The 25,796-nt window shown below is 42.7% G+C and overlaps 2 protein-coding genes across 2 annotated transcripts in view; one reads left to right on the forward strand and one right to left on the reverse strand.

Moving 5' to 3' along the window:
• LOC102795707 (aminopeptidase N-like) overlaps positions 1-8,569 on the reverse strand; it is a 32,779-nt gene extending 24,210 nt beyond the window's left edge. Inside the window, exons 1-10 of the mRNA XM_087844412.1 lie at positions 8,436-8,569; positions 6,571-6,668; positions 4,805-4,921; positions 4,064-4,250; positions 3,815-3,957; positions 2,213-2,349; positions 1,986-2,112; positions 1,078-1,232; positions 890-1,003; positions 650-793 (exon numbers count right to left, since the gene is read on the reverse strand). Of these exons, the coding sequence (XP_087700538.1) occupies positions 650-793; positions 890-1,003; positions 1,078-1,232; positions 1,986-2,112; positions 2,213-2,349; positions 3,815-3,957; positions 4,064-4,250; positions 4,805-4,921; positions 6,571-6,668; positions 8,436-8,569 (1,356 nt within the window). The remainder of the gene's footprint in view (positions 1-649; positions 794-889; positions 1,004-1,077; positions 1,233-1,985; positions 2,113-2,212; positions 2,350-3,814; positions 3,958-4,063; positions 4,251-4,804; positions 4,922-6,570; positions 6,669-8,435) is intronic.
• A 5,342-nt stretch (positions 8,570-13,911) lies between these two features.
• Positions 13,912-24,796, forward strand: LOC148102031 (uncharacterized). The gene is made up of 5 exons (XM_087844618.1): positions 13,912-14,941; positions 15,401-15,636; positions 15,887-16,144; positions 22,763-22,865; positions 24,075-24,796. Exons 1-5 carry the CDS (start codon positions 13,912-13,914, stop codon positions 24,794-24,796), a joined length of 2,349 nt encoding a protein of 782 aa, XP_087700744.1.
• Positions 24,797-25,796: the final 1,000 nt, after the last annotated feature.

Below are 25,796 nucleotides of genomic sequence, written 5' to 3' on the forward strand. Positions count from 1 at the left end.
GACCAGTCTATATGTGCTTTGTGGACTTGAAGAAGGCATTCGACCGTGTCCCTGGGAGTGTCCGTTGGGAGGTCCTTCAGGAGTATAGGGTTTTCTGGCCAACTGCTATGAGCCATTTGATCCTTATACAACCGTTCCATGAGGTTGGTTCACATAGGTGGCAATGAATCGGACTCATTCCAGGTGGGTGATGGCCAGGGCTGCCCTTTGCCACCAATTCTTTTTGTAATATATATGGACAGAATTTCTAGGCGTAGTCAAATGGAGGAAGGCTTTCACTTCGGTGGTCTCAGAATCTCATCTCTGATTTCACAGAGGATGTGGTTCTGTTGGCTTAATCGGGTGATGGCCTCTGACTCACACTGGAATGGTTCACAGCCAAGTGTAAAGCAGTGGGAATGAGAATCAGCACCTACAAATCTGAGGCCAAATCCTCTCTGGACCGTAGTTATTCAGTAGGGTGAGATATGTTAAGTTAAAAGAGACCTCAATTAATCTCCTACAATTAATCTTATTTAAACTCCTTCGGTTTTATAAACTCAAAAGGCTAAAGACAATTTGGGCATGTTTGCATACATAAATCTTATTCAATTAAGGATAATTAGCAGTTGATGAGTAGTGATACTGTAAGGTGTTGCAGCTTCTGTACCTTGCTGTATGAGATGACATCAAATTGTTCACTGATTTGGTTAGGTAGGACAATACTGTCTTCGTTAGAGGACAGAGGATGAGAAGAAGTCAAGGCATCGACAGCAAAAACTTTATGAATCTTGTCAAGTACTATCAGGTCTCTCTGGGCAAACAGACAAACAGGAATGTTTTAAGAGGATTTTACACTATGACAACAATGCATGTAAGATCAGGTCCAAATGCAAAAGTCTGTTCTCACAACATTCCATGTGGGCTCAGCATGGTCTGCTCCTAGGTAAGCCACATATGAAGCAAAGCCTTCATTGAGCCAGACTTCATTCCACCAGCGCAGGGTCACCAGGTTGCCAAACCACTGTACCAGACATGGCATGAATTAATTTGTTGAGTTATCAAGGAGCGAAAAAATCAAAAGGCAAAACAGCTTACCATGTGTGCTAATTCATGGGCAATAATGGTGGCAGTCTTCTCTTTATTCCTACTGGAGGAAGTTTTAGGGTCATAAAGAAGATTGGTTTCCCTGTAGGTCACCAAACCCCAATTCTCCATTGCACCATAATAAAAGTCTGGTAGAGCAATTTGGTCTGTGAGGAAGAGAGCAGATTTAATATAGGTTTAAGGAATTGCTTCAAGTTATCTTAAGAATGTAATTAAACAATTTGTTATAAGACACACAATTCCTTAATTCCCTCAACTGGTATAAACTGTTGTGGTCTTATTAATGAGAGTTTTTAGTTTATAGCTTTCTGATTTTCTTTATTTCTATAATTATAGTAAGAACTCTAATGGTTTTTGATTTTGGTTCTTTTGCCTCTTTTCTTGTAGTTTTACTTTGTTTGTCACTGCACTTGATTAGTTTCTTCTGTGTCTTGATACCCTTATGCTTCCACCCTTCACGTGAAACCACTGTGAGATCTTGTGGTTTCAACCAAAACCTTTGGTAATTAACTAATGAATTAATTGATTCATTCATTAAAATCCAGGTTGTGCTGATTTGCCTAGAGATTAAGTGGAAACTGGATTTATCTTCATTATAAATATGAACAATGTATGAAAAAAGACACTTGTTTTTGAATGTCATCTTTTGATGAAACGTCTTTTAATGTTTCTATTAATTTATGCAAATCGGGTCTCAGTATGTTTACCATTTGCAACAAGACTTTTAATTCACTTTCATACAAGGGGTTAATAAACAATCATATCAGTTCATCTGAAATTGTGCAGACAGACTCTCTCTCAGTAATCTGGATAGGTAAAAGAACCCACCCCCCCAATGTCTATCTAATAATTGGAAAAGCTAAAACACAAACATCGTGTTATAAAAACACCAGGGTCACCTGATTTAGTTAGAGGGTAGGCAATGTTATAGTATGACTGGAAGAAGTCCAGTATGGGTCCAGTTACATTGAGAGCATAGTTTCCCTGTCCTAGGTCAATGGCCTTCCTTCGAGCCCAGATACGAATCTGAAAACAAAAACAAAACAGCAACCAACTCTTTCACAAACGTTTTTGACACAGTTCTTCAAGTTTTGGAGCAAGTCAACCAAAGTACACAGACAATTACCTGAGGGTCTTTTTGTGTGGTATTGATATATGTGTAGTCAGAGACAGTGATGGCCAACAGATAGGTGGACATTTTCTTGGTGGGTTCAAACTTGGTTTTTGTCCAACTTACTCCATCAATGGTGATGTTAGCAATATCTGAAGAACACAACTAAAGTTATCAGTGACTATGAATGAAGTAATAGAAGACAAGGTTTTGGTAATGCTACTGTGTGCAACTTTTTTTTTTTTGTTAAACACGATGATGACTGTCCATATGAGACATACAAACTTTAAAATAGACACACACCCTGCCCATCAGGGTGACAAAAATACCATATTAGTCTTTTATAGCTACATCATGTGAATCCAACAGAATTAAAACTAAAGTAGTCTAGCTGAGGAACCTTTTTCCAGCAGCTGGTCAAATTTCCTACAAATTCATGAATATTTATATGAGCTATTCTGTTAAATTACTATTTAGTAAGGTTATAGGTTATTGATTCTGAAGCTCATAATTAATCTGATCAACACATGTAGTGTCCAGTGTCCAGTGAAGCTATAACTTTTTCTGTATTTAGTATTCTGAATTTCATTTAACAACTTAAATTTCATAGCAGCACAAAGAATTTTTATTTTTAAGTTTTATAGTTAAAGAGAGAAGCTGTATTAATAAAACAGACTTGTTTTGGCTGCAGCATTTGGTCATTATGACAGAGCTTTAAGATATTAACTTTTTTCTTAATTGACATTTAGTTAAACACATGACTGCAAATTTCTCCGTAGCACAAATTGTAGCAAATGTAGGTCTAGGTTGTGTCTGGCAGTCGTCTAAATTAGTTTGAATCTAAAGGGTTTATGCTAACGCCAAATGCATCACATGCATTCAACAGAATTAAAACTAAAATATTCTAATAAACACTTAGAACTGTGTTATTTGAACTGTGTGTCATGGTCCTGGGTCTTTAACCCAGTGTTTTGAGTTTATTTTGGTTTCATGACTCTTTCCTTGCATGATAAAGATGATTTAAGTCCAAGTTTTGTACCATTTAGTCTTGAGTTTAGTTCCTTTGTTGTCTCTCAGTTTATTTGTATTTCTGGTTTCCTTTCTTTTAGGTTCCTTTTGTCTTTGTCTTGTCCGGTGTCTCCAGTGAGAGTTAGTCGTGCCCTCTAGTTATTTACCTTTTTCCTCAGTCGTGTCTCTGTTTGTTCTCTCTTTCTCTGTCTCTCATGTCTTTACCATCTCTAGTCCCCTGGCACTTGGTCATGTCTGTCTATCATGTGCTTTGTGTTCTCTTCCATGGACATTTTTGTGGATCTTGGCTCCTTGTCTCCGTCTCTGTCGTGTTTACTGTTTTACTTTGGTATTCCTTGTTTCATATGTATTGTGTTCAGTGTTGTTCTCACTGTCTTGTTATGTGTAGTTTGCTCCAGCTCTGTTCCCATGTCTCTCTACTTTTCCTAATCGCCCTCATGTTTTTGTATTGTCACAGTTGTCTACCAGCCTAAATAAACGACTCAGCTTCTGTTGTCTCCTGTGTCTATGCGTCTTTATTTGGATCCTCTTCTCTGCTCCTTATGATCTGCTGTTGCAGATCTTGACACTGTGTTTAGATGCACTGACCTCTTTCCATGCCATTTGAAAGGGCTACTGTTCCAGGTGGGTGAATGAGCGTTATATGGAAAATGGCTTTCAAAGCTGGCTCATCAAAACAAGGAAAGGTCTTCCTGGCATAAGTTGGATGCATCTGAGAGGTGGCAACTATCCTGTAAATGATCAAAAATTCCACACATGCAAATAGTGAGAGTGTATAGGTTTAAAATGACACCAGTGAAACAAATCCAGCCATAGAAGGACACAAAGAGGACTTACTTTTGTAATCCATCTTCTTCATACTCACTCCTGTAAAACCCTGACAAGTCATCAGCTAGTTCTCCAGTGAACTCAGTGTACAGCTGATACTTCTGTCCTTGACGTAATTTACTTTTTAAGTTGATAACCAGATACTGTGTTTCTGGCTGCAGCCATGTTGATTCTATAATCAGAGCAGCTGCACCATCTGGAGAGAAAAAAAACAAAACATCTTTAACGGTCTCTCTGTATAATCTCCAAGAATGTAATAACAACATACACACACACACACACACGTTTGCACACTTTGGCTCTTGTGATTAGGTAGAGGATCAATAGGGGGTCCACAGCCCTCTTAGGGACATTCCCGATAGGGCTTGCTCTTAGATCTGAAGAAGCTTGTCGGATGAGAGCTGAAGCGTCTTCAAGAAAGCGTCTTAAAGAAGTCCAGACGCAGCTCCTTAGACTACAATAACCTGGATGACTGAGAACCTTCACAAACAAAAGCTAAACATGCATAAATGAGTTTTTTTCTTCAAAAATTTGATTTTTTAAAATGTGTTATCCTACAGCAATACTTAATTTGTTAATATCAGAAAGGTAATAATATCTTTGAAAACATCTGTAACTCAATACATCTTCTGCTGCTCTCACAGTTTTATGTATGCAATAGTATTAACTGCAGAACTAGTAAAATGATTTCTGAGATCCTAATAAAATTAAGAATTGTTACTTTACTTTGTATCAAGACTTTGATGGTACCTGTAGTGGTGACACTGGCCATGTGTTCGTTGTCTTGCCTGGTGTAGCTCAGTTGACTGGAATGAATCAGTATCAAATTTGTTTCTTTCACACACTCAAAATGCACAGTGGACTGGCCTGAAACACATGAAAAAAAGAAAAATGCTAAATTATATTAATGCAACCTCCATTGCAGCGGTAGTTTAACACAGGCACCAATGAAATCTCTGTGGAAATAAAAGTATAGTAGAGAAACCTAAATGCAGATACAGAGAAAATAAATCACTAATAGCAGTGAATAAAACATTTGAAGGTAACCCTTTATAATAATGACACACTATTAAGGCATTCCCTAAAAGTTTCTTCTGTTCATCTGGATGTCCAGAATCATCTTTTTGGGATTTCTTTACCTGGATGATTGATCATGTATCAAGACTATTAAGCTTTAGTAAGGTAGTGGGGGCTGGGGTGCTTGTGGTGGCAGAGGTTGGCTCCTGGCTAGGTGGCTGGCCTGATCTGGGCAGGGCCAGGTGAGAGTTCTGAGGCCCCAGTGCCCGTGATCGTCTAGTCTCTGGCTGGGTCTCTCCTTGTGATGTATTGGTCTGGCCACCTCACCATGTGGTGTGGGTCAGCTCACGTTGAGATGTCTGATCTGTGCCTCCAGGACTCATGGGTGCCCGTAGGCCAATTGGGTGGGGTGGGGTGGGGTGTCCAGGAAAGGGAGCAACTGTTGCCAGGTGCAGCATGTCTTGGACCCAAACCAGTCCCTTTACTGTCTGTAACTGAAGAAATGTTTGGTGTTGTGACGCAGTGTACAGATGAGCCCCAAGTCTTGGAACTCATCTGCTCCAGTCTACTCTTTGTGTTGAGGGTTCTGCCCTGGACTACTTGGTGTTCCAGGGCGATGACATTGTGGGCCCCAGGCCAACTTCTTCCTGCACCGTGGTGGGATGTGGGGAGTGGGGATGCCTACTGAGCCAATCGTTTGCTGCGCCTTCCATGACAACCCATCTGGGTGTCCTCCTTCTTTTGCTGGTTTGGGTTCAGGGATGTTGCAAAGATGTGTTGCCTTACTTTTTGGTTTAAATTTTATGAATATTACTGCTACATTACTGTCTGCACATTACTGTTTTAGATTTGTATGAGCTTTATATATTTTAGGGTAAATTGATCTACAGCATTACATTGTATTTTAAGGATGACATGTGTCTGTATCATCTCTCCTGTTAGACCCATTTACCCATTAAGCATCAGCCTGTTTAATGCTCTGAACTCTGTCAGTGCGCCCCAGGGCGGCTGTGGCTACAATGTAGCTTGCCATCACCAGTGTGTGAATGGGTGGATGACTGAATGTCCAAAGCGCTTTGGGGTCCTTAGGGACTAGTAAAGCGCTATACAAATACAGGCCACTTTGATTTATTTTCCCTCTTAAGAAAACGGCACAATTTCCTCATCCAATAAAAAAAAATATTATCTACAAATTTACCCTTTAATTTTATCTCAAACATCACATCTCAACCTATTATTACCATAGTATAACCTTGTGATGCTTACTAGAGATAACTGTAAAACACAATGTTACATGTGAGTGAAGATAACAACAAATCAGCATTTATAATTACACACATTAATGACTATATGCAAGAACAGATAAGCCTTGTTTTTCAAAATAAACATGCCTGTCATACACCACAACAATCTCTGCTGCTGCTGGTTTAACTATATGACTTCTTGTATCAAAAGTGCTTGGTCACAGGGAACTATTTGTACAGTAAGGTTTTACTCACCCGTGAAAATGTAGAGACCATTGTTTGGGTCTGGACTGAGACGAGGCCATATGGTGATGTTGTAGTACTCAGGAATCACATCCATGGAGAGACGGTAGCTTAGGAGAATAAGCACAAAAATAATAGGACTTATTTCAGACATTGCTATCCAGCTTGTTTTATTTATATTTGATCATTTACAAATGTTTGTCCTTGAAGTTGATGTGTTACAAGCAGAAAAAAGGATTGTGCATCAATATTTGAGCAAGTTTAAAAATGCCAAATTATGATAGGGAGATGACTAGGTCAGAGTATCTCCAAAAATGCAGCTCTTGTGGGATGTTCCCAGTCTGCAGTGGTATCTATCAAAAGTGGTCCAAGGAAGGAACAGTGGTGAACTAGTGACAGGGTCATGGTTGGTCAAGGCTATTTAATCCATCCTGTGAAGGCTGGCCCGTGTTGTCTGATCCAGTTGGCTGATCCAGTTGGCTCAAATTACCAAAAGGTTAATGCTGGTTCTGATAGAAAGGTGTTAGAATACATGGTGCATCACAGTTGTGTTCCCACTTTTGTAGCAAAAAGGGAACCAATGCAATATTAGGGAAGTGACCATGATATTATGCCTGTTCAGTATGTCTAAATAACAGAAATATTAAAAATATATATAAACACCTCAAACAGTACAGGACCGTAAACAAACATTTAAATTTCATTTATTCCATTTAATTTATTTATTTATTTCACACATGGTTCAATAGTGTTTCATTTCCTTCATACAAATCCTCCTTCCCATTAATATAACACTGCACTCATGGGTAAAAAGGAGCAGGAAGAAGAATAAATTCTTATTAGCACCTGCCCCCTATCTGCAATCTAATTATTCTTACAAGAGGGCGCCAACAACCCAAAAAACCCTCTAACATGTATCTTTATGTAACAATGCAAAACTAACAACAAATCAGTATAATCACAATATACAGCACTAAATGGCAATGAAAAATTTTCCTTCCACATTTAGCCCAAATTACTTTCATGTTCTTCATATTGATTTACCCTTTTAAGTGTGTAACACATTTTAAAACGGTGCATATTTGTACAACTCCTACGATTATCTTGAAGAGAATTCCATATTCTTATACCCTTAACTGTCGGACACATTTGCCTTTGTGTTGTCCTAGCAAACTGATGCTAAAAGTCAAACTTCCTTCTGCTGTCCCCACTTCCTGAACACAATACAGACAAACTTTGTAACTTAAGAGGTAATGTATTATTTCTTGCCTTGAACATAAATAATAATGTCTGTAATTTCACTAAGTCTTCAAATTTCAACAATTTCGGTTTTATAAACAGATTATTTGTATGTTCTCTATATTTAACATTATGAACCATTCGTACCACTTTCTTCTGTAACAAGTATAGAGGATTTATATTAGTTGCATATGTATCCCCCCACACTTCAGCACAATAACTGAGATAGGGGAAAATTAGTGAGAAATAAAAAATAAAAAATACGCATTGCCTTATAATCTAGTATATCTCTCTATACATTATCCAAAATATAAATATTTTTAAACATCTTTTTTCTAACATGTTCAATATGAGATTTCCATGTTAATTTATCATCCAATACTACCCCCAAAAGACGGAGTTCACTAACTCTCTCAATCGGAACTCCATCAATGGACAGAGTTACTTCCTCCTCTTTTACCCAATTTCCAAAAATCATAGTTCAAAGATAATTTGTTTACATCAAACCATTTTTTTTAGTTCTTCCATTTCAGAAATCATTAATTCAGCTAGACTAGGTTGCAGTAATTATAAGGTCCCTGGTTATAAAATGGTAATAAAAACAATAAAAGGTATGTTTTTGCCAATTAATATCCTACCTGTCCCAAGGAGCTGTAACATCACCATGATCTGTCAGGGCAAGAGTCCACAATGTGACAATGGTTGCTATGGAGACCAAGGCTAAGATTACACACAAAACACACAGAGTACTGACTCTGCAGGTTTTTCCCATTGCAAAGATGTCCTACAGATAGATGTGAACAAAGTGGCAGAGTGGAACAAGTCCAGTTGTTGAATAAACCCTGATCTCAGTCTTCAGTGGCAGTTCAGTTGTGAATTAGCAAAGCCCTGTTTAAACTGAGCTTGTCTGGTTTGCTGAATCTCCTGTGAATGACAAAGAGAGGTGACTATCAGCATTTAACTATGACCTCCCCTTCTGCCACAATCAAGTCCTCTCAATGTGTGAAATAAATGGATTATATATTAGGTTGGCACTTGTGGGAATTGTGCTGCTGTTGACGATGACTTTCTATTTTGTAGCAGTAAACTGCACAATAATGTTTTACTGCCTGTTTACATGTCAGTCATAAAACACTGCATGTCCAATGAGAATTCACACATTGGATAACATAAAGATTCTTGTCATCTTTGACTCAGTGTTCAGAGTTCAAACCTTGTAAGATACTGAGAACACAAAGGCCCATTACCAGTCATCACTCTTAGCCCTATCTCTTGGTTGTCAAGGCTGACATTTAGAGTTGGGAAATTTGAACGGCAAGATGGTGCAGTATACTGCCTCACAGATGGTAGCCACCCCAGCTTCCTCCCAAAGACATACATGTTAGCTTAACTATTAATTCTTAACTCACCATAAATGTGAGGTAGATAATGTGCTTAAGCTGTATAAAATGTATGGTCACAGAAGCTGTTTGTGAGTCTGGAGGTGCAGGACCTGAGTGACCTGAGGTGCTGACACGAGGTAGCGGGTCAAACAAAACAGGTGTTTGGCAGGGGGCAAGGTGTCACCCGTGATGGCCCTGGTTTTCCTGAGACTGGAGGAGCTTGCGATCATGGGCTGCCTCCAGGGGTGGTAGCCACTCATTTTTTGGCAGTAAATTACCCTCTGCACCCTTCCTGTTCTCAGTAGTGGCACTGATTTAGACACGTCTACGTAGAACAAGTAATACTGGTTTAAACAGCATGTTTTCTTTTTGTTGTTATTGTTATTGATTTTGGTCACTTAGGAATGGCTCTCAGGTGGCATCACTTGTCACTTTTCATGTCTTTTCTCTTGTCCTTGCGCACCCTGTAAAATGTTGGATCCAGGGAAGTGGCTAAAAATTGCTAATCAACTAAATGACTTACAGGTGTGTAAGTCATTTAGTTGATTAGCTAGTTTTTTACTAGCTCTTATAACAGCTCTCTGCGCTTGGAGAGAAATTGAGTTAAACTGTAGCAGCGACAGAAAATGTATTTGTTTACAATTTGAAAAATAAAGTTTGCCAAATTAATTATCAGTAGTTATTATTTGCTGTGGAGCAGTTGAACAATATAGGCAATATTATATTATTATAATATTTAACTATATTATAATATAGAAATATTTTAAACCAGAGGATTGTAAGACAATTCTGAAGACTCTGCAAACCAGTCCCAGTAATCTATTGTGCAGTATCACATAGCTTCTGTGATTTAAAAAAATCATCATAATGAGAAGCACACATCATTCCTAAGAAAAAAATAAAATTGTTTCTTATTCAATTGAGTAAACTTAATTTTACAAAATGTGCACCAATATAAAATGCCTTTATGTTGTTGGCAGTGAGTGCGCATCACTCACTGGTGTACAGCTGTACACAGCTGCAGAGCTCCACTCACTGTGGGTTCAGGCTCCACCGTAATATTTCATCCAGATAATGTGTCAGGTTCTCTGAACAGACAGTCTGTGAGGTGCACAGGAGAAGATTATATGACAGGCTGTCTTTGATAAGTAGCTGATTTGTCTGAACTAGTGTGTGATAAATAGTTCAGGTTGTTGCTATAATGTGTGTAAATCTAAAGGCTCTTTTTGACTATATTACGCACCATACTTTTAGCTGCTGTGTGCTACATTTTTATGCTTTGTGGTTATCTCTTTGCAGCTAATCACTGGCTTAAGTTCAGTTATGTCTTTTGTAGATCTGGTCTCCCTTCTTGGGTCTTAAGACCACAGGGAAACATCACACATCTATCTGCTGTTTGTTCTCATTGCTTAAATATTTTTTTGTACAATAATCAAACAATAATCAAATATTTCCATTTGTGTAGTTATTTTTTATTTCTAAATCAAAAAATCTCTATGAAAGAACTCATCTGTGCCACACATCAGTCTTTTTGAAATTGCCGTTTACCTACAGCTGTTATTTCTATTGTGCAGCGGTGTGCAAGCTTCACTTTAATACTAAAAAACATTCACGAATTCTAGAGCATGTTTTGAAGCACTCCCATTCAGTCATGTACAGTGGGGCAAAAAAGTATTTAGTCAGCCACCGATTGTGCAAGTTCCCCCACTTAAAATGATGACAGAGGTCAGTAATTTGCACCAGAGGTACACTTCAACTGTGAGAGACAGAATGTGAAAAAAAAATCCATGAATTCACATGGTAGGATTTGTAAAGAATTTATTCGTAAATCTGGGTGGAAAATAAGTATTTGGTCACCTCAAACAAGGAAAATCCCTGGCTCTCACAGACCTGTAACGTCTTCTGTAAGAAGCTTTTTTGTCCCCCACTCGTTACCTGTATGAATGGCACCTGTTTGACCTCATCATCTGTATAAAAGACACCTGTCCACAGCCTCAACCAGTCAGACTCCAAACTCCGCCATGGCCAAGACCAAAGAGCTTTCGAAGGACACCAGGAAAAGAATTGTAGACCTGCACCAGACTGGGAAGAGTGAATCTACAATAGGCAAGCAGCTTGGTGTGAAAAAATCAACTGTGGGAGCAATCATCAGAAAATGGAAGACATACAAGACCACTGATAATCTCCCTCGATCTGGGGCTCCACGCAAGATCTCATCCCGTGGGGTCAAAATGATCATGAGAACGGTGAGCAAAGATCCCAGAACCACACGGGGGGACCTGGTGAATGACCTGCAGAGAGCTGGGACCAAAGTAACAAAGGTCACCATCAGTAACACACTACAACGGCAGGGAATCAAATCCCGCAGTGCCAGACGTGTTCCGCTGCTGAAGCCAGTGCATGTCCAGGCCCGTCTGAAGTTTGCCAGAGAGCACATGGATGATACAGCAGAGGATTGGGAGAATGTCATGTGGTCAGATGAAACCAAAGTAGAACTTTTTGGTATAAACTCAACTCGTCGTGTTTGGAGGAAGAAGAATACTGAGTTGCATCCCAAGAACACCATACCTACTGTGAAGCATGGGGGTGGAAACATCATGCTATGGGGCTGTTTTTCTGCCAAGGGGACAGGACGACTGATCCGTGTTAAGGACAGAATGAATGGGGCCAAGTATCGTGAGATTTTGAGCCAAAACCTCCTTCCATCAGTGAGAACTTTGAAGATGAAACGAGGCTGGGTCTTCCAACATGACAATGATCCAAAACACACCGCCCGGGCAACAAAGGAGTGGCTCCGTAAGAAGCATTTGAAAGTCCTGGAGTGGCCTAGCCAGTCTCCAGACCTCAACCCCATAGAAAATCTGTGGCGGGAGTTGAAAGTCCGTGTTGCTCGGCGACAGCCCCAAAACATCACTGCTCTTGAGAAGATCTGCATGGAGGAATGGGCCAAAATACCAGCTACTGTGTGTGCAAACCTGGTAAAGACCTATAGTAAACGTTTGACCTCTGTTATTGCCAACAAAGGTTATGTTACAAAGTATTGAGTTGTATTTTTGTTATTGACCAAATACTTATTTTCCACCCTGATTTACGAATAAATTCTTTACAAATCCTACCATGTGAATTCATGGATTTTTTTTTCACATTCTGTCTCTCACAGTTGAAGTGTACCTCTGGTGCAAATTACTGACCTCTGTCATCATTTTAAGTGGGGGAACTTGCACAATCGGTGGCTGACTAAATACTTTTTTGCCCCACTGTATGTGCAGTTATATGTGTTTGCTGCAGACTGGACAACTTTTTGTTGGGAGGTTTTATTGTCAGTAATTTGGCCAAAGTTATAATTGCCAGATTCTGACGTGCATTTCCTTTTCTGATTCTCGTTTTGAGATTTTTGTTTTTTAAAATTGTTTAAATCATAGAAGCTATGTAATACTGAACAGATTAATGGGACAGCATTATAGAGGCTTCCGAATTTGCCTTAGAATCCTCTGGTTTCAAATATTTCTACAACATTAAATTCAAACTGAAAATGCAGACCGTAAGATAACCCTATATGCTGATGATGTAATACTTTTCCTTGGGAACTCACAAATCTCTCTTCTGAAGACGATCACACTTATAGATAAGTTCTCATCTATATCAGAATACTCCATCAACTGGAATACGTGTAAATCTTTCTGCCTGGTTTTCAGATTTGTCAGGTTTGAATCACATTCCTCAACTGAAAATAGTAGAGGATGATCTCACATGTTGGAATACTTGTATCAATCACAGAGAGGGTAGCCAAAATTAAAATGATGGTTAGGACTATAATCAACTACTTGTTTTCACTGATCCCAAATAAACCCTCTGTTGATTGGTGTAGGTCACTAGATCTTCAATAATTTAAAATTTAAAATCAAAACACAATTTGTATATTAGGTTTTTAGACTCAGTTGGTCTAAAAAAAACACTTGGTCCCCACTGACCAGTTCCATTGCTTAATGGGGGTGGTCAGCTGTAGTCTTGTCTCTCCACATACCTAGCAGGGGTATAGTGGATATATTGGACAAAGGAGGCTGTATACAGAAATGTAAGACCGAAGGAAAGGGGGAAGACCACTGAGAAGATTTATAGATTTATTGAAGAAGGGCTAGAATAACAGAGAAGGATATTGGGGATAGGGAACAGCTACTTCTTTTGGTCACTGTCTGTAGGGGTGCCAAGTTTTGGTAGAATAATTTAGTAATGTCATGGTCCTGGGTCATTTTGACCCAGCGTTTTGTGTTTCCTTTATTCAGCCCTACCTGTGCCTGTCCTTGGTGCTCTGTTCATGTCCCCGTGTTGTGTTGTAAAACAGTCTGTGTGTTTCCTGTTTTACTTTGTAGGTCTGTGTCTCGTTATGCCCATTAGTTCCAGCTGTGTCCCCTCCTGTGTGCCATTTCCTGATTACCTGGTGTGTGTATTTATAGTGGGTGTCGGTCTGTGTTCGTTGTCGGCTCGTCTGTGGTTCATGGTGTCCTGTTCCTCGTCTGCGTCTCTCTGCCTCCAAACCCATTCGTATGATCTCAGGTTTGTTACTTAGCTCACCCAGTTTAGGTTTATGTTCTGTCCGGCCCTCAGTTCTGTTATTTGTGCACTGTAAATAAAACCCACTTGCACCTCCGCCACTGCCTGCATTTTGGGTCCTCCTTTTCTCACCCTCCACACGGCTCACCCTGCCAGCCGTGACAGTACGAGCCGACCAAACATGGACCCAGCAGCATCCGCACCTTCCCAGGAGTTTCGGGAGGAATTGATTGACTCCGTTTCGAGGTTGGTTAACCTGTGGCTTGAGCATGAGGGAGAGGAATTTCACCGCGCTGTAGAAGCCAGGCTACAGCAGCTTATTTCTGCTCACCCCTGGCTACTGGACTGTCTTCATCCGCTCGCACAGGACTTCATTCTGAACGAACTTCACCTTCACCCTCCAGCCGCTACCGCTACCGCTTCCCGACCCAGCCCGGTGGTGAATGTTTTGCACTGCCCGCCGGGGAATCTGCGGCCCGGCCCGCCGGATGTGGAATTACCCGGCTGGTCGGAGCTATCCCTGAGAAGGAAGCGACGTTCACGCCGCCGCCGCCCATCGCCACAGCCGGGTCACGAGACCTCTGAGTTGCCGGCTGTGGTGAGTGGAAAAGTCACTCTTTCTGTTTCGCCAGAACTTGTGACTGTTTATACCGGGGCTGTGTTTTTTGAGCCAGCTGCCCAGCAGCCACTAGCTCAGTTAGCCGCTCAGTCGTCACCTCCATCACATTCAGCCTCACGACCCATAGCCCAGTCATTACCACAGCCAGACCGACTACAAACTACGTTGCAGTCCATAGCCCGGTCAATAGCTCAGTTGGTAGAAGACCCATCAGCTCAGCCACCTATTCAGCCATCATCTTCACCAACTCCTCTGGTACAGCAAGCCATAACAGTTCAACCCATAAAGGACAATTCAACAACTTCTTATTCCAAGCAGAGAGACAAACCTAATGACTATAAAAACGTTCCTCAAGAGCTGGCCAGTTCTGAGACTGAGACGCACTCCAGGGCCTCCCCAGAGGCTGGGTTTCAGCCCCCAGCAGACTCTGGACCCCTGGAGGTAAAGAAGCCAGCTGAGGACTGCACCCGGCTGTCGCTGCCTGAGCTGAGTCAATGCTCGGTGCAGCTGCAGTCAGCTTTGTGTTTGCCAGAGGCCACCGTGCCTGCTGGTTCTGATTTGTTCCTGCCAGAGGCCCGTGCGCCTGCTGATTCTGATCTGTTCCTGCCAGAGGCCCGTGCGCCTGCTGGTTCTGATTTGTTCCTGCCAGAGGCCCGTGCGCCTGCTGGTCCTGATCTGTTCCTGCCAGAGGCCCGTGCGCCTGCTAGTCCTGATCTGTTCCTGCCAGAGGCCCATGCGCCTGCTGGTTCTGTTCTGCGCCCGCCAGAGGTCTCCGCGCCTGCTGGTTCTGTTCTGTGCCTGCCAGGGGCCCCTGTGCCCGCTGGTCCTGAGACTGTTCTCGCTGGAGGGCCCGAGGAGCCCGTCCAGCCTCCTGTCTCGTCCGCTGGAGGGCCCGAGGAGCCCGTCCAGCCTCCTGTCTCGTCCGCTGGAGGGCCCGAGGAGCCCGTCCAGCCTCCTGTCCCGTCCGCTGGAGGGCCCGAGGAGCCCGTCCAGCCTCCTGTCCAGTCCGCTGGAGGGCCCGAGGAGCCCGTCCAGCCTCCTGTCCAGTCCGCTGGAGGGCCCGAGGAGCCCGTCCAGCCGCCTGCCTCGTCAGCTGGAGGGCCCGAGGAGCTCGTCCAGCCCCAAGACTCGTCAGCTGGAGGTTCAGGAGAACCCAGCCAGCTTCCTGCCTCGTCAGCTGGAGGGCCCGAGGAGCCCGTCCAGCCGCCAGCTGCAGCCTCATCATCCTCGCCGGCTGCCGCTCCATCCACGCCGCCGGCAGCAACAGCAGCTTCATCTACACCACCGGCAGCAGCAGCGGCTTCATCCTCGCCAGCTGCAGCCTCTGTGTCTTCACCCTCGCCAGCTGCAGCCTCAGCTTCACCCACACCGTCGCCTGGTCCAGCTCCGGCTTCACCCACGCCGTCGCCTGGTCCAGCTCCGGCTTCATCGTCGCCTGGTCCAGCTCTGGCTTCATCGTCGCCTGGTCCAGCTCCGGCTTCCGCCTCGTCTGGTCCAGCCTCTGCTTCCGCTTCGCCTGGTCCGGCCTCTGCATCAGCATCCGCTTCGCCTGGTCCGGCCTCTGCATCAGCATCCTCCTCGCCTGGTCCGGCCTCTGCATCAGCATCCTCCTCGCCTGGTGCTGCGGGGGCCACGCCACCTTCAGGTCCCAAATTGCCGCCTCGACATCGGCGGTCATCTGCCAGGCCGCTTGTTGGGCGTCATCGTCGATATGGACGACCTCCCAAACGCCGCCGCTACCTTCCGCGCGGCCGGCCTCCGGACTTGTGTCGCCGTCGCCGTTGCTGTCCGCACGGTCGGCCGCCTGACCTGTTTCCCCGTCGCCGCCGTTGCTGTCCGCACGGTCGGCCGCCTGGACTGTTTCCCCGTCGCCGCCGCTGCCGTGTGCACGGTCGGCCCCCTGAACTGTTTCCACTTCGCCGCCGCTGCCGTGTGCACGGTCGGCCCCCTGAACTGTTTCCATTTCGCCACCGCTGCCTTCCGCGGGGTCGGCTTTTGGATCTGAGTTGTCAGCCTCCGGGCCGGCCTCCTGAACTATGTTTTGGGACCCTGTTTGGGAACTCCAGTCTGTGTTGTGTTTTGGACAATTCGTTTGGCCCACTGGAGCTTGTTTTTTGCTTGGTTGTGGTCCCTCTGTCCTGGACCCCCCGCCGCCCGCCCTGGGTTGGTCGTCTGTTTTTGTTTTGGGCTGTCTGGAGCCAGCCCTTGGAGGGGGGGTACTGTCATGGTCCTGGGTCATTTTGACCAAGCGTTTTGTGTTTCCTTTATTCAGCCCTACCTGTGCCTGTCCTTGGTGCCCGAGGAGCTCGTCCAGCCCCAAGACTCGTCAGCTGGAGGTTCAGGAGAACCCAGCCAGCTTCCTGCCTCGTCAGCTGGAGGGCCCGAGGAGCCCGTCCAGCCGCCAGCTGCAGCCTCATCATCCTCGCCGGCTGCCGCTCCATCCACGCCGCCGGCAGCAACAGCAGCTTCATCTACACCACCGGCAGCAGCAGCGGCTTCATCCTCGCCAGCTGCAGCCTCTGTGTCTTCACCCTCGCCAGCTGCAGCCTCAGCTTCACCCACACCGTCGCCTGGTCCAGCTCCGGCTTCACCCACGCCGTCGCCTGGTCCAGCTCCGGCTTCATCGTCGCCTGGTCCAGCTCTGGCTTCATCGTCGCCTGGTCCAGCTCCGGCTTCCGCCTCGTCTGGTCCAGCCTCTGCTTCCGCTTCGCCTGGTCCGGCCTCTGCATCAGCATCCTCCTCGCCTGGTCCGGCCTCTGCATCAGCATCCTCCTCGCCTGGTGCTGCGGGGGCCACGCCACCTTCAGGTCCCAAATTGCCGCCTCGACATCGGCGGTCATCTGCCAGGCCGCTTGTTGGGCGTCATCGTCGATATGGACGACCTCCCAAACGCCGCCGCTACCTTCCGCGCGGCCGGCCTCCGGACTTGTGTCGCCGCCGCCGTTGCTGTCCGCACGGTCGGCCGCCTGACCTGTTTCCCCGTCGCCGCCGTTGCTGTCCGCACGGTCGGCCGCCTGGACTGTTTCCCCGTCGCCGCCGCTGCCGTGTGCACGGTCGGCCCCCTGAACTGTTTCCACTTCGCCGCCGCTGCCGTGTGCACGGTCGGCCCCCTGAACTGTTTCCATTTCGCCACCGCTGCCTTCCGCGGGGTCGGCTTTTGGATCTGAGTTGTCAGCCTCCGGGCCGGCCTCCTGAACTATGTTTTGGGACCCTGTTTGGGAACTCCAGTCTGTGTTGTGTTTTGGACAATTCGTTTGGCCCACTGGAGCTTGTTTTTTGCTTGGTTGTGGTCCCTCTGTCCTGGACCCCCCGCCGCCCGCCCTGGGTTGGTCGTCTGTTTTTGTTTTGGGCTGTCTGGAGCCAGCCCTTGGAGGGGGGGTACTGTCATGGTCCTGGGTCATTTTGACCCAGCGTTTTGTGTTTCCTTTATTCAGCCCTACCTGTGCCTGTCCTTGGTGCTCTGTTCATGTCCCCGTGTTGTGTTGTAAAACAGTCTGTGTGTTTCCTGTTTTACTTTGTAGGTCTGTGTCTCGTTATGCCCATTAGTTCCAGCTGTGTCCCCTCCTGTGTGCCATTTCCTGATTACCTGGTGTGTGTATTTATCGTGGGTGTCGGTCTGTGTTCGTTGTCGGCTCGTCTGTGTTTCATGGTGTCCTGTTCCTCGTCTGCGTCTCTCTGCCTCCCAACCCATTCGTATGATCTCAGGTTTGTTACTTAGCTCACCCAGTTTAGGTTTATGTTCTGTCCGGCCCTCAGTTCTGTTATTTGTGCACTGTAAATAAAACCCACTTGCACCTCCGCCACTGCCTGCATTTTGGGTCCTCCTTTTCTCACCCTCCACACGGCTCACCCTGCCAGCCGTGACAAGTAAAGACAAAATTATATTGCATAGACTATGTTAGTGTAGTCATCAAGTCATTACTGAGGCTGACTTTGACCTTAGAGGTTTAAAGTATTCAAGCAAGCTAAGATTAGCCATTTATTTGTAACTTAGCTAAACTGCATCAGCTATCTCTTTTTATAGGATATCCAGGCCTCTTATATCTTTAGCATATGCCTGTTGGAGTACATCTAAGATATATTTTATTTGGGTTAAAACTAATTGATTTCTGTCATCTAGTTTCATAGATAAACATCCCGTGTATCATTTCCATAACAATGGAAATGCCTAAGTGAGGCGTGTAAAATGTAGAAATAACTAAACTGTATCTAATTTTTTACTGTAGTGTCATGGTTTTTTTGGGGGGGTTTTTTTTTGGTTTTTTTGCCTGTCCCATTTGGTTCTTTAGCCGTCTCCGGGATCACCTGTTGAGAGAAAAAGAATAGAAAACAAGCAAAAAAAACCAAAGCAACATACTAAACCATCGCATTAATCTAGCTAAGTGTAAACAGCAGTAAATACTAAATATTGAATGTTGTGCAGCACGCAGGACAGACAGCGCACAATGTGCTTTAAAGTAGCAGCCAAGAAAGGTGTGATTTAAGTCTACGAACAGTGAACACCCGTGTGCACACCTGTGTGGATCAGCGCGCTTGTATTCAATTGTAGTGTCATGTTTGCTGTGTGGCAGGATGCAGGACCCAAATGCAGGACTCACAGAAAATGAAAGAGTGAACTAAAGGAGTCAGCTTTATTTAGGCTGTAAAAAACTCTTCAAACATACAGAAAACCAAACTGAACCAAATTACGGACAAAAATCAATACACTAAGACACTGGGAAGCTAAGGAACTAAACTGGGAAACACCTAGGAAACTATGAGGAGCACCGAGGGAAAAAAACATAGAGGGTGGTGCAATGTGACAACAAGCAGGGGAACACCGAGAACTAAAATACACAGGTAGGATCACGAGAGGTTGGGGACCAGGTGGAAATACAGCTGGGACTAATCAGACATAATGAGACTAGAGTACTGTAATCCGATTACTTTTTTCGAGTAACGAGTAAAGTAAGGGATTACTATTGCAAAAACAGTAATTAGATTACTTTTACTTTCCCGTAAGCACACTGCGTTACTAAAACCGTGATTTTCTTGCGAGAATGTCTCATGAAAGTGATGTAAGCGAGTGCAACGTTTGTGACAACAGCTGTGTGCAGATCAACAATGGATAATATATCGAATGCAAGAGAGAGTATGAGCGTGCAGCGTGGAAGTACTGACCTTATTTTGAGTTTGATTCCATAAAAAGTGACAAAAACATTAGTGTCCGTTGTGCGTGGGAAGAAAACTTCTTTTTACAGCGAAAAAAACCCCTAAACTTCCAAGCAAGCACCGAGTGCGCTACCACGTAATGGGAAATTCACAGAGAAACTCGCAGATTCTTCAACTGACCGCTGCAGCGCACCTGCACCAGGGCAAACCTCCGCCTACGCCACTCCTGCTTTACAGGTGAAAATAGAGCAACAGGACCGCTAGTCTTTGATTTTATTTATTTTCTGCTGTTTCACTTGCATTTATTTGAAAGAGTGAGTGTAAACACACACAAAAAAATATTTTATTTTATGTGCTGGAATGTGCAGAAAATAAGTTTAAATGTTAAACGAATTTCTTCAAGTCAGAGAATGGTGCATATAATTTAATTTTTGCTTGATGCATAAAGTTAAAAGATTAAAACTAATAAAACAAGTTTTAAAAAGGGACCTTTCCATTTGATTACATTTTGTATGATGGATTATGCAGAAAAAGTAGAATTGAGCTGAAAGATCTATCGCTTTATCACCTATTCAGGTTGTAAATCGTGTTTTTAAAAAGTAACTAAGTAATTAATTACTTTTGAAAATAAGTAATCAGTAAAGTAACGGGATTACTTTTTTAGGGACATAATCAGTAATTAGTTACTGATTACTTTTTTCAAGTAACTTGACCAACACTGGTTGTGACAGGCAGAGGAAATCTTTTTGTTCAATCTCCTTCACAAACACGATAAAAATTGGATTTGATTTGTGGATGACACAAAAGAAGTTGACCCTCTGTGATGCCACAGAAGATAGCACTAACATGCAAAGTTATAGCTTGAAAATTTACATTTCTCTTATTCAGAAGATTCAGTTTCAGAATGCAGCCATTTTAGTAAGCTGATTTCTATCTGAGCAATATGAGAAACAAACACCCTCTCGAAAGGGTTTGTAAATTATTAAATTATTCAAACTAAGAAGAAGAACAGAAGGTTGATTTAGAGATAGTGCTTGGAAAACTGGAAAGTACAAAGGTTACAAATGGATGTCATGGATGTGATAAGTGTTTAACTCTCCTGTTCATAACCACTGTGCTTTATAGCTGTGTGACAATAAAATGACACTCATAAAGTAAAAAGTGTTATGAAAAACTGTCTCTCTGTTAAACTATAACTAAAGGTTCAAATATAAGACAAATCACTTGGAGAACACACACAGTGATCAAATAAAAATTGTATAATTTACTTAATAAGAAATGTATTGAAACAAAACTTACATCAATTTCTTCTGAATAATTTTTCTTCCATAAAACTGTAGTGAAAAGAAAATTTGGTCTTCTACCAAATACAAATTACATAGCATTTTGTTTTATCTTATTCTCAGTAAAACTGAATTTTCTATAGGAACCTATCCAAGGGATTAATAAAGTTAATCAATCTATCTATCTATCTATCTATCGATCGATCGATCGATCGATCGTAATCCACTGGATTATAAAACTTAATTTAGCCCTGTGACTAAATCAAGTCTTTTAGTAACTAGAGTACAAAGTTTGCTGACTTCTTGATTGCTTCAAAATTAAACATTAAACTCCTTATGGAAAAGAATTTCTCAATCTTTTCCTTTTTTTGTGTCATTTAACATCTAGGTAAGTTAGATTGATTTTGTTCATGTTTTGTTGTTTGCATTGAGGAGAGTAAATGTGGATGTTACTTTTATTTTTATTGCACAAAAGGACAAGATGGTAAAATTTAAACCCGACCCAGGACAGAAACAATTGCATTACAGTGATAAAAGAATTTCAGGACTTTGCAATTCTCTGTACAGACATCATGCTAACACAAAGCTCAGGTTTAACTGGCAATTTTGAGACACTATGGTTCAGCAATGAGAAAGCAATGTAACGGAGAGTGTAATGAATTACTTATTTAGATGAGTAATTAAGTTACTTTCCTAAAAGTAAAGTGTGCAGTATGTAATTAGTAATGTGTAATACATTTGTTTGTTTTGTTTTGAGTACCGACCCTAGCACTGTCAGTTATGTAATGTAAAACCAGTGTTGGGTCTACACATGACAGACAATTTTCCATAAAAATGATTTGAATCTGTACAGTCCTAATCAAAAGTTTAAGACCACTTTAAAAATAGCAAAAATAATATTTTGCATGGTTGGATCTTAACAACGTTGCTAGTAAAGCTTCAACATGCAACAAGAAGAAATGGGAGTGAGACAAAACATTTTTGAGCATGGCATTTATTGAAAACAACACTTAAACTGAAACAGGCTCTTTTACACCTGATCAAAAGTTTTGGACCACATGGCTTTAAAGGCAAGATTTTTGCAAAAATGTGGATTTATTGGCATTTTCTGTCAGGTAGTCACACTGTCATGACGTTCTAGTAGCAAAGGCACAAAAACTTTTTGAACGTGGTCGGGTTGTTGAACTGCATAAGCAGGGTGTGTCGCATGGACAGTCATTTGGAATTTCTTAAACGATCCGGAGGGTTATGGAACAAAAAACTCAAGTGGAAGACCCAAAAAAGCCATAAATTCAGAGGAACTTATGGACGGACGGACGTCAGTGTAAACAGTCAGTTTCCCAAGGAGATCCTGGAGAGACACAAGGTCCTTCCCAATCTGAAAAAAACTTTATCCAAGAAGGGTCTTGAGCTTTTGTCACGGTCAATAATCTGTATGTCAACAGACAGTTTTATCAGGACCAAAACAACACCCTATGGCTATAACTCAGGTGACGTGTATTTACACGACTGTCTTTTGCTTTTCTCTTTTCACTTTTTGTTTTCACTCTCCTTTTCCACTTACATAGCAAAGAGTCACATCACCAATTAGGAGCTGGAGATTTAATACATCATTGCTAAAAGAACAAGATTTCATTAATTATTTCAAAAAGAAGCGGATAATGTAGTTAGATAATAATGAACTCAATGAATACCCCCATGTATTCTATGGGAAACGGGAAAGGTAGGAATGTAGTGCAAAATTTACTGTTCATATAAGAAAAAGGAGGAAAAAAATGCTTGTATCAGAACTAGGACAAAAAATAAATAATTGGAATCAGCCTATGTTGCCTCACCACAAGAACATATAATTAACAACCTGAGAAAACTAAAACTAGAATAAAATGACATAATTAATGAGAGAACAAAATGTCTGATGCAAAGGCTGCATTTGGAGAACGTTGAACATGGTAATAAATCTGGAAATTCTTTGCTAACAGGTTAAAGTTAAAGTTAGTAAAGAAATGGAGGAACGCACGGATGTTGTTGAGACATGTGGCCCCAGGTCTTCGGTAGGGGAGAGCGGGGTAAGTTGTCACACGGGTAAGTTGTCACACTGTTCATAACTCCAACACTAGAGGCTCTATCTTAAAAATGAAATAGCCACTTTGTGTGACTTCTTCTTCTATAGTCAACCTCCTGTTCACATGTGGTCAAGACTGCTCTAATCTGAGGTGAGCACATCTTTTTTATTTTTTTGACCTAAAAGGAAAAATAAATCACTTTAAATTTTCTTCAGTACAACTTTGTTAGGTATAGATGTTACAAATTATTATTTTACACAAAATAGAGGAGACATTAACGTGTCTTTTGATACTTCAGCTGATGTGCTATGTTGAGCTAACCCTGACATTTAGCCAAAATTAGCATAAATGTCAGTTTGGGGCAAGTTGTCTCATTAACTTTGGGGCAAGTCGTCACATGTGACAACTTGCCCCAGTACAAATAAATGCTCCAAAAAATTGTGATATTGTAATTCATTTGTATTTGTAATAAGGTTTTTGAAGAAAGGAAGGAGAGGCAGGAATTAAGGAAGGAAGGAAGAAAGTAAGATGGTTCGAAATTATCAACGAAAGACAGAGCGTGGCAGAACACCACCTGACATTATGTTAAAGGCAGTCAGGCAGATAAAGATGCAGAACAAATCAATCAGAAGTACAGCAAAGGATTTTGACATAAATTACCGTACTCTAACTCGGTATTGTCAAAAGATTAGCAGAGAAGAAATTGAAAGTCAGACAGCCATGCCAACAACAATGGTTGGTTATACAACGCCAAGGAAGATTTTTTCCCCTGATTTGGAAAAGCAGCTTGTTGAGTATATTACTAGGTCAGCTGACATTTATTTTGGTCTGTCACCAAGTGAGGTCAGAAAGCTTGCCTACCAGTTTGCTGTGGCACACGAACTGAAGTTTGTGCCTTTGTGGGCAGAAAAAGAAAAGGCCAGCAAAGAGTGGTTTACAGGCTTTTTAAAGCGGCATACAACATTGTCACTGAGAAAGCCAGAAGCAACTAGCCTTGCCAGGGCAAGTAGCTTCAACAGAGAGAATGTCAATGCTTTCTTTGACAACTTAGAGAAAGTGTTATGCAAATATGAGTTTGGACCAGGAGACATTTAGAATGTTGATGAAACTGGGGTCACCACTGTACATAAACCAGACAAAGTGTTGGCCAGACGTGGATTCAAACAAGTAGGGTCATTGACCTCTGCTGAAAGGGGAACTCTTGTCACACTGGCCTGTGCTGTCTCAGCCATAGGGAATAGTTTACCTCCATACTTTATTTTCCTGCGTGTCCACTTCCGTGACCATTTCCTGATCAACGGGCCACCCGGCAGCAAAGGAGGGGCAAATTCCTCTGGATGGATGAAAGACACACACTTTGTTGACTTCCTGCAACATTTCAATGAACATACAAAGTGTTCAAAGGAGAAGCCCTGTTTACTCCTTTTGGACAACCACGAGTCTCATCTGTCCATTGATGGACTCAATTATGCCAAAGAAAATGGCATAATCATGCTGTCATTCCCACCCCACTGCTCACATCGGCTCCAACCATTAGACAGGTCTGTCTACGGGCCACTAAAGAGGCACATCAACAGCACGTGTGATGCCTGGATGAGGAACAACCCTGGGAAGACAATGTCTATTTATGACATTCCTGGGATTGTGGCAATTGCATATCCTCTGGCTGCAACCCCATTGAACATTCAGGCTGGTTTTAGGGTGGCTGGGATTCAACCTTACAACAGAAATGTATTTCTGGAAGCCGAGTTTGCACCATCCTACGTCACAGATCGCCCTATTCCGGACCCTGCCCTGCCAGGCCCCAGCACCAACTCTGCACTGCCAGGCCCCAGCACCAACTCTGCACTGCCAGGCCCCAGCACCAACTCTGCACTGCCAGGCCCCAGCACTACCAGTGCTGGGGCCAGTGAAGCCAGTGAAGCAGCAACTAGAAAAAGAAAAGAATAAGGCTGAATCTAGCAAAAAGCTGTTTCAAAAGAGAGGGACGCGAGGGGGGAAAACATCTGGACCTATGAAGTACAACGCAGCTAAAAGAAGAAAAATAATTCAAGAGTCATCATCAGATGATGAAGAGTGCTTCTGCCTTGTCTGTGTGGAGCCATTTTCAAACAGTCGTCCAAAAGAGACCTGGGTAAAATGCGTAAAATGCAACAAATGGGCCCATGATGCTTGCACCTCAGGCCAGGCAATTTATGTGTGCCAGAATTGTGACTCTGAAGTTGAGTCTGATTAATCAGAAATAGGGCATCTGTTTTGTTCAGAGGATAAACATGTTAAGTAAAGCAAGTTATTTGCAGCATTCCATTCAGTTATGATGGATTTATGTGCAAGCCAGAGAACATTTGAGTTTAAAGTTCAAACTAAAGTTTTCTTTCTACTTAATGTTTTGATTAAAATGTGTATTGGATTGAAATAATTGTTTTTTTCCAAATTCTCTTGGCATAATTGTTCAAACTTCCAGTTTTGGTTTGAATTTAACAATTAAAATCAATAATCACAATTAAGTATTTGTGTTCTTATTTTAAGATAATCTAGTGTGACAACTTACCTGCCGATGGGGCAAATTGTCACAAGTGCACATTCTCCATTCAACAGTCTACAACTCCGTAATGAGATAAGATATGAAAATGTAATGAATACATCATATCTGCCCGAGACTTCCTTCTTTCATTTGGTGAAACATTTATTACGTTGTGATGTATGGTGCTCAGTAAAAGTTAGTCAGTGTGAAAAGTGTGACAACTTACCCCGCTCTCCCCTACTCTTGGGAGCTGCGGATGGTTGTCCTGGTTCCATCTACGTCTGCCTCATTATCAATTACATTTGTGACAAAGGCACTCTCTCTATCTCTTTCTTTGTCACTGACTCACACTATGACAAAAGTTTTGATTTATGATGCTGTATGTTTGTTTTTTCTTACAGGTGTGGCAGATTTCTCTATAATTGT

The sequence above is a fragment of the Neolamprologus brichardi genome, chromosome 7, assembly GCF_056152115.1.
Source record: "Neolamprologus brichardi isolate AB-2024 chromosome 7, ASM5615211v1, whole genome shotgun sequence".
Taxonomy (NCBI): domain Eukaryota; kingdom Metazoa; phylum Chordata; class Actinopteri; order Cichliformes; family Cichlidae; genus Neolamprologus; species Neolamprologus brichardi.

Excerpts from the sequence above, each read along its gene's own strand:
- LOC148102031 (XM_087844618.1), top strand. The coding sequence starts at position 13,912 with ATGGACCCAGCAGCATCCGCACCTTCCCAGGAGTTTCGGGAGGAATTG. Across the intron at positions 16,145-22,762 it reads TCGCCGTTGCTGTCCGCACG|GTTAAAGTTAAAGTTAGTAA; the intron begins GTCGGCCGCCTG and ends CTTTGCTAACAG. Across the intron at positions 22,866-24,074 it reads CGGGGTAAGTTGTCACACGG|CCATAGGGAATAGTTTACCT; the intron begins GTAAGTTGTCAC and ends GTGCTGTCTCAG.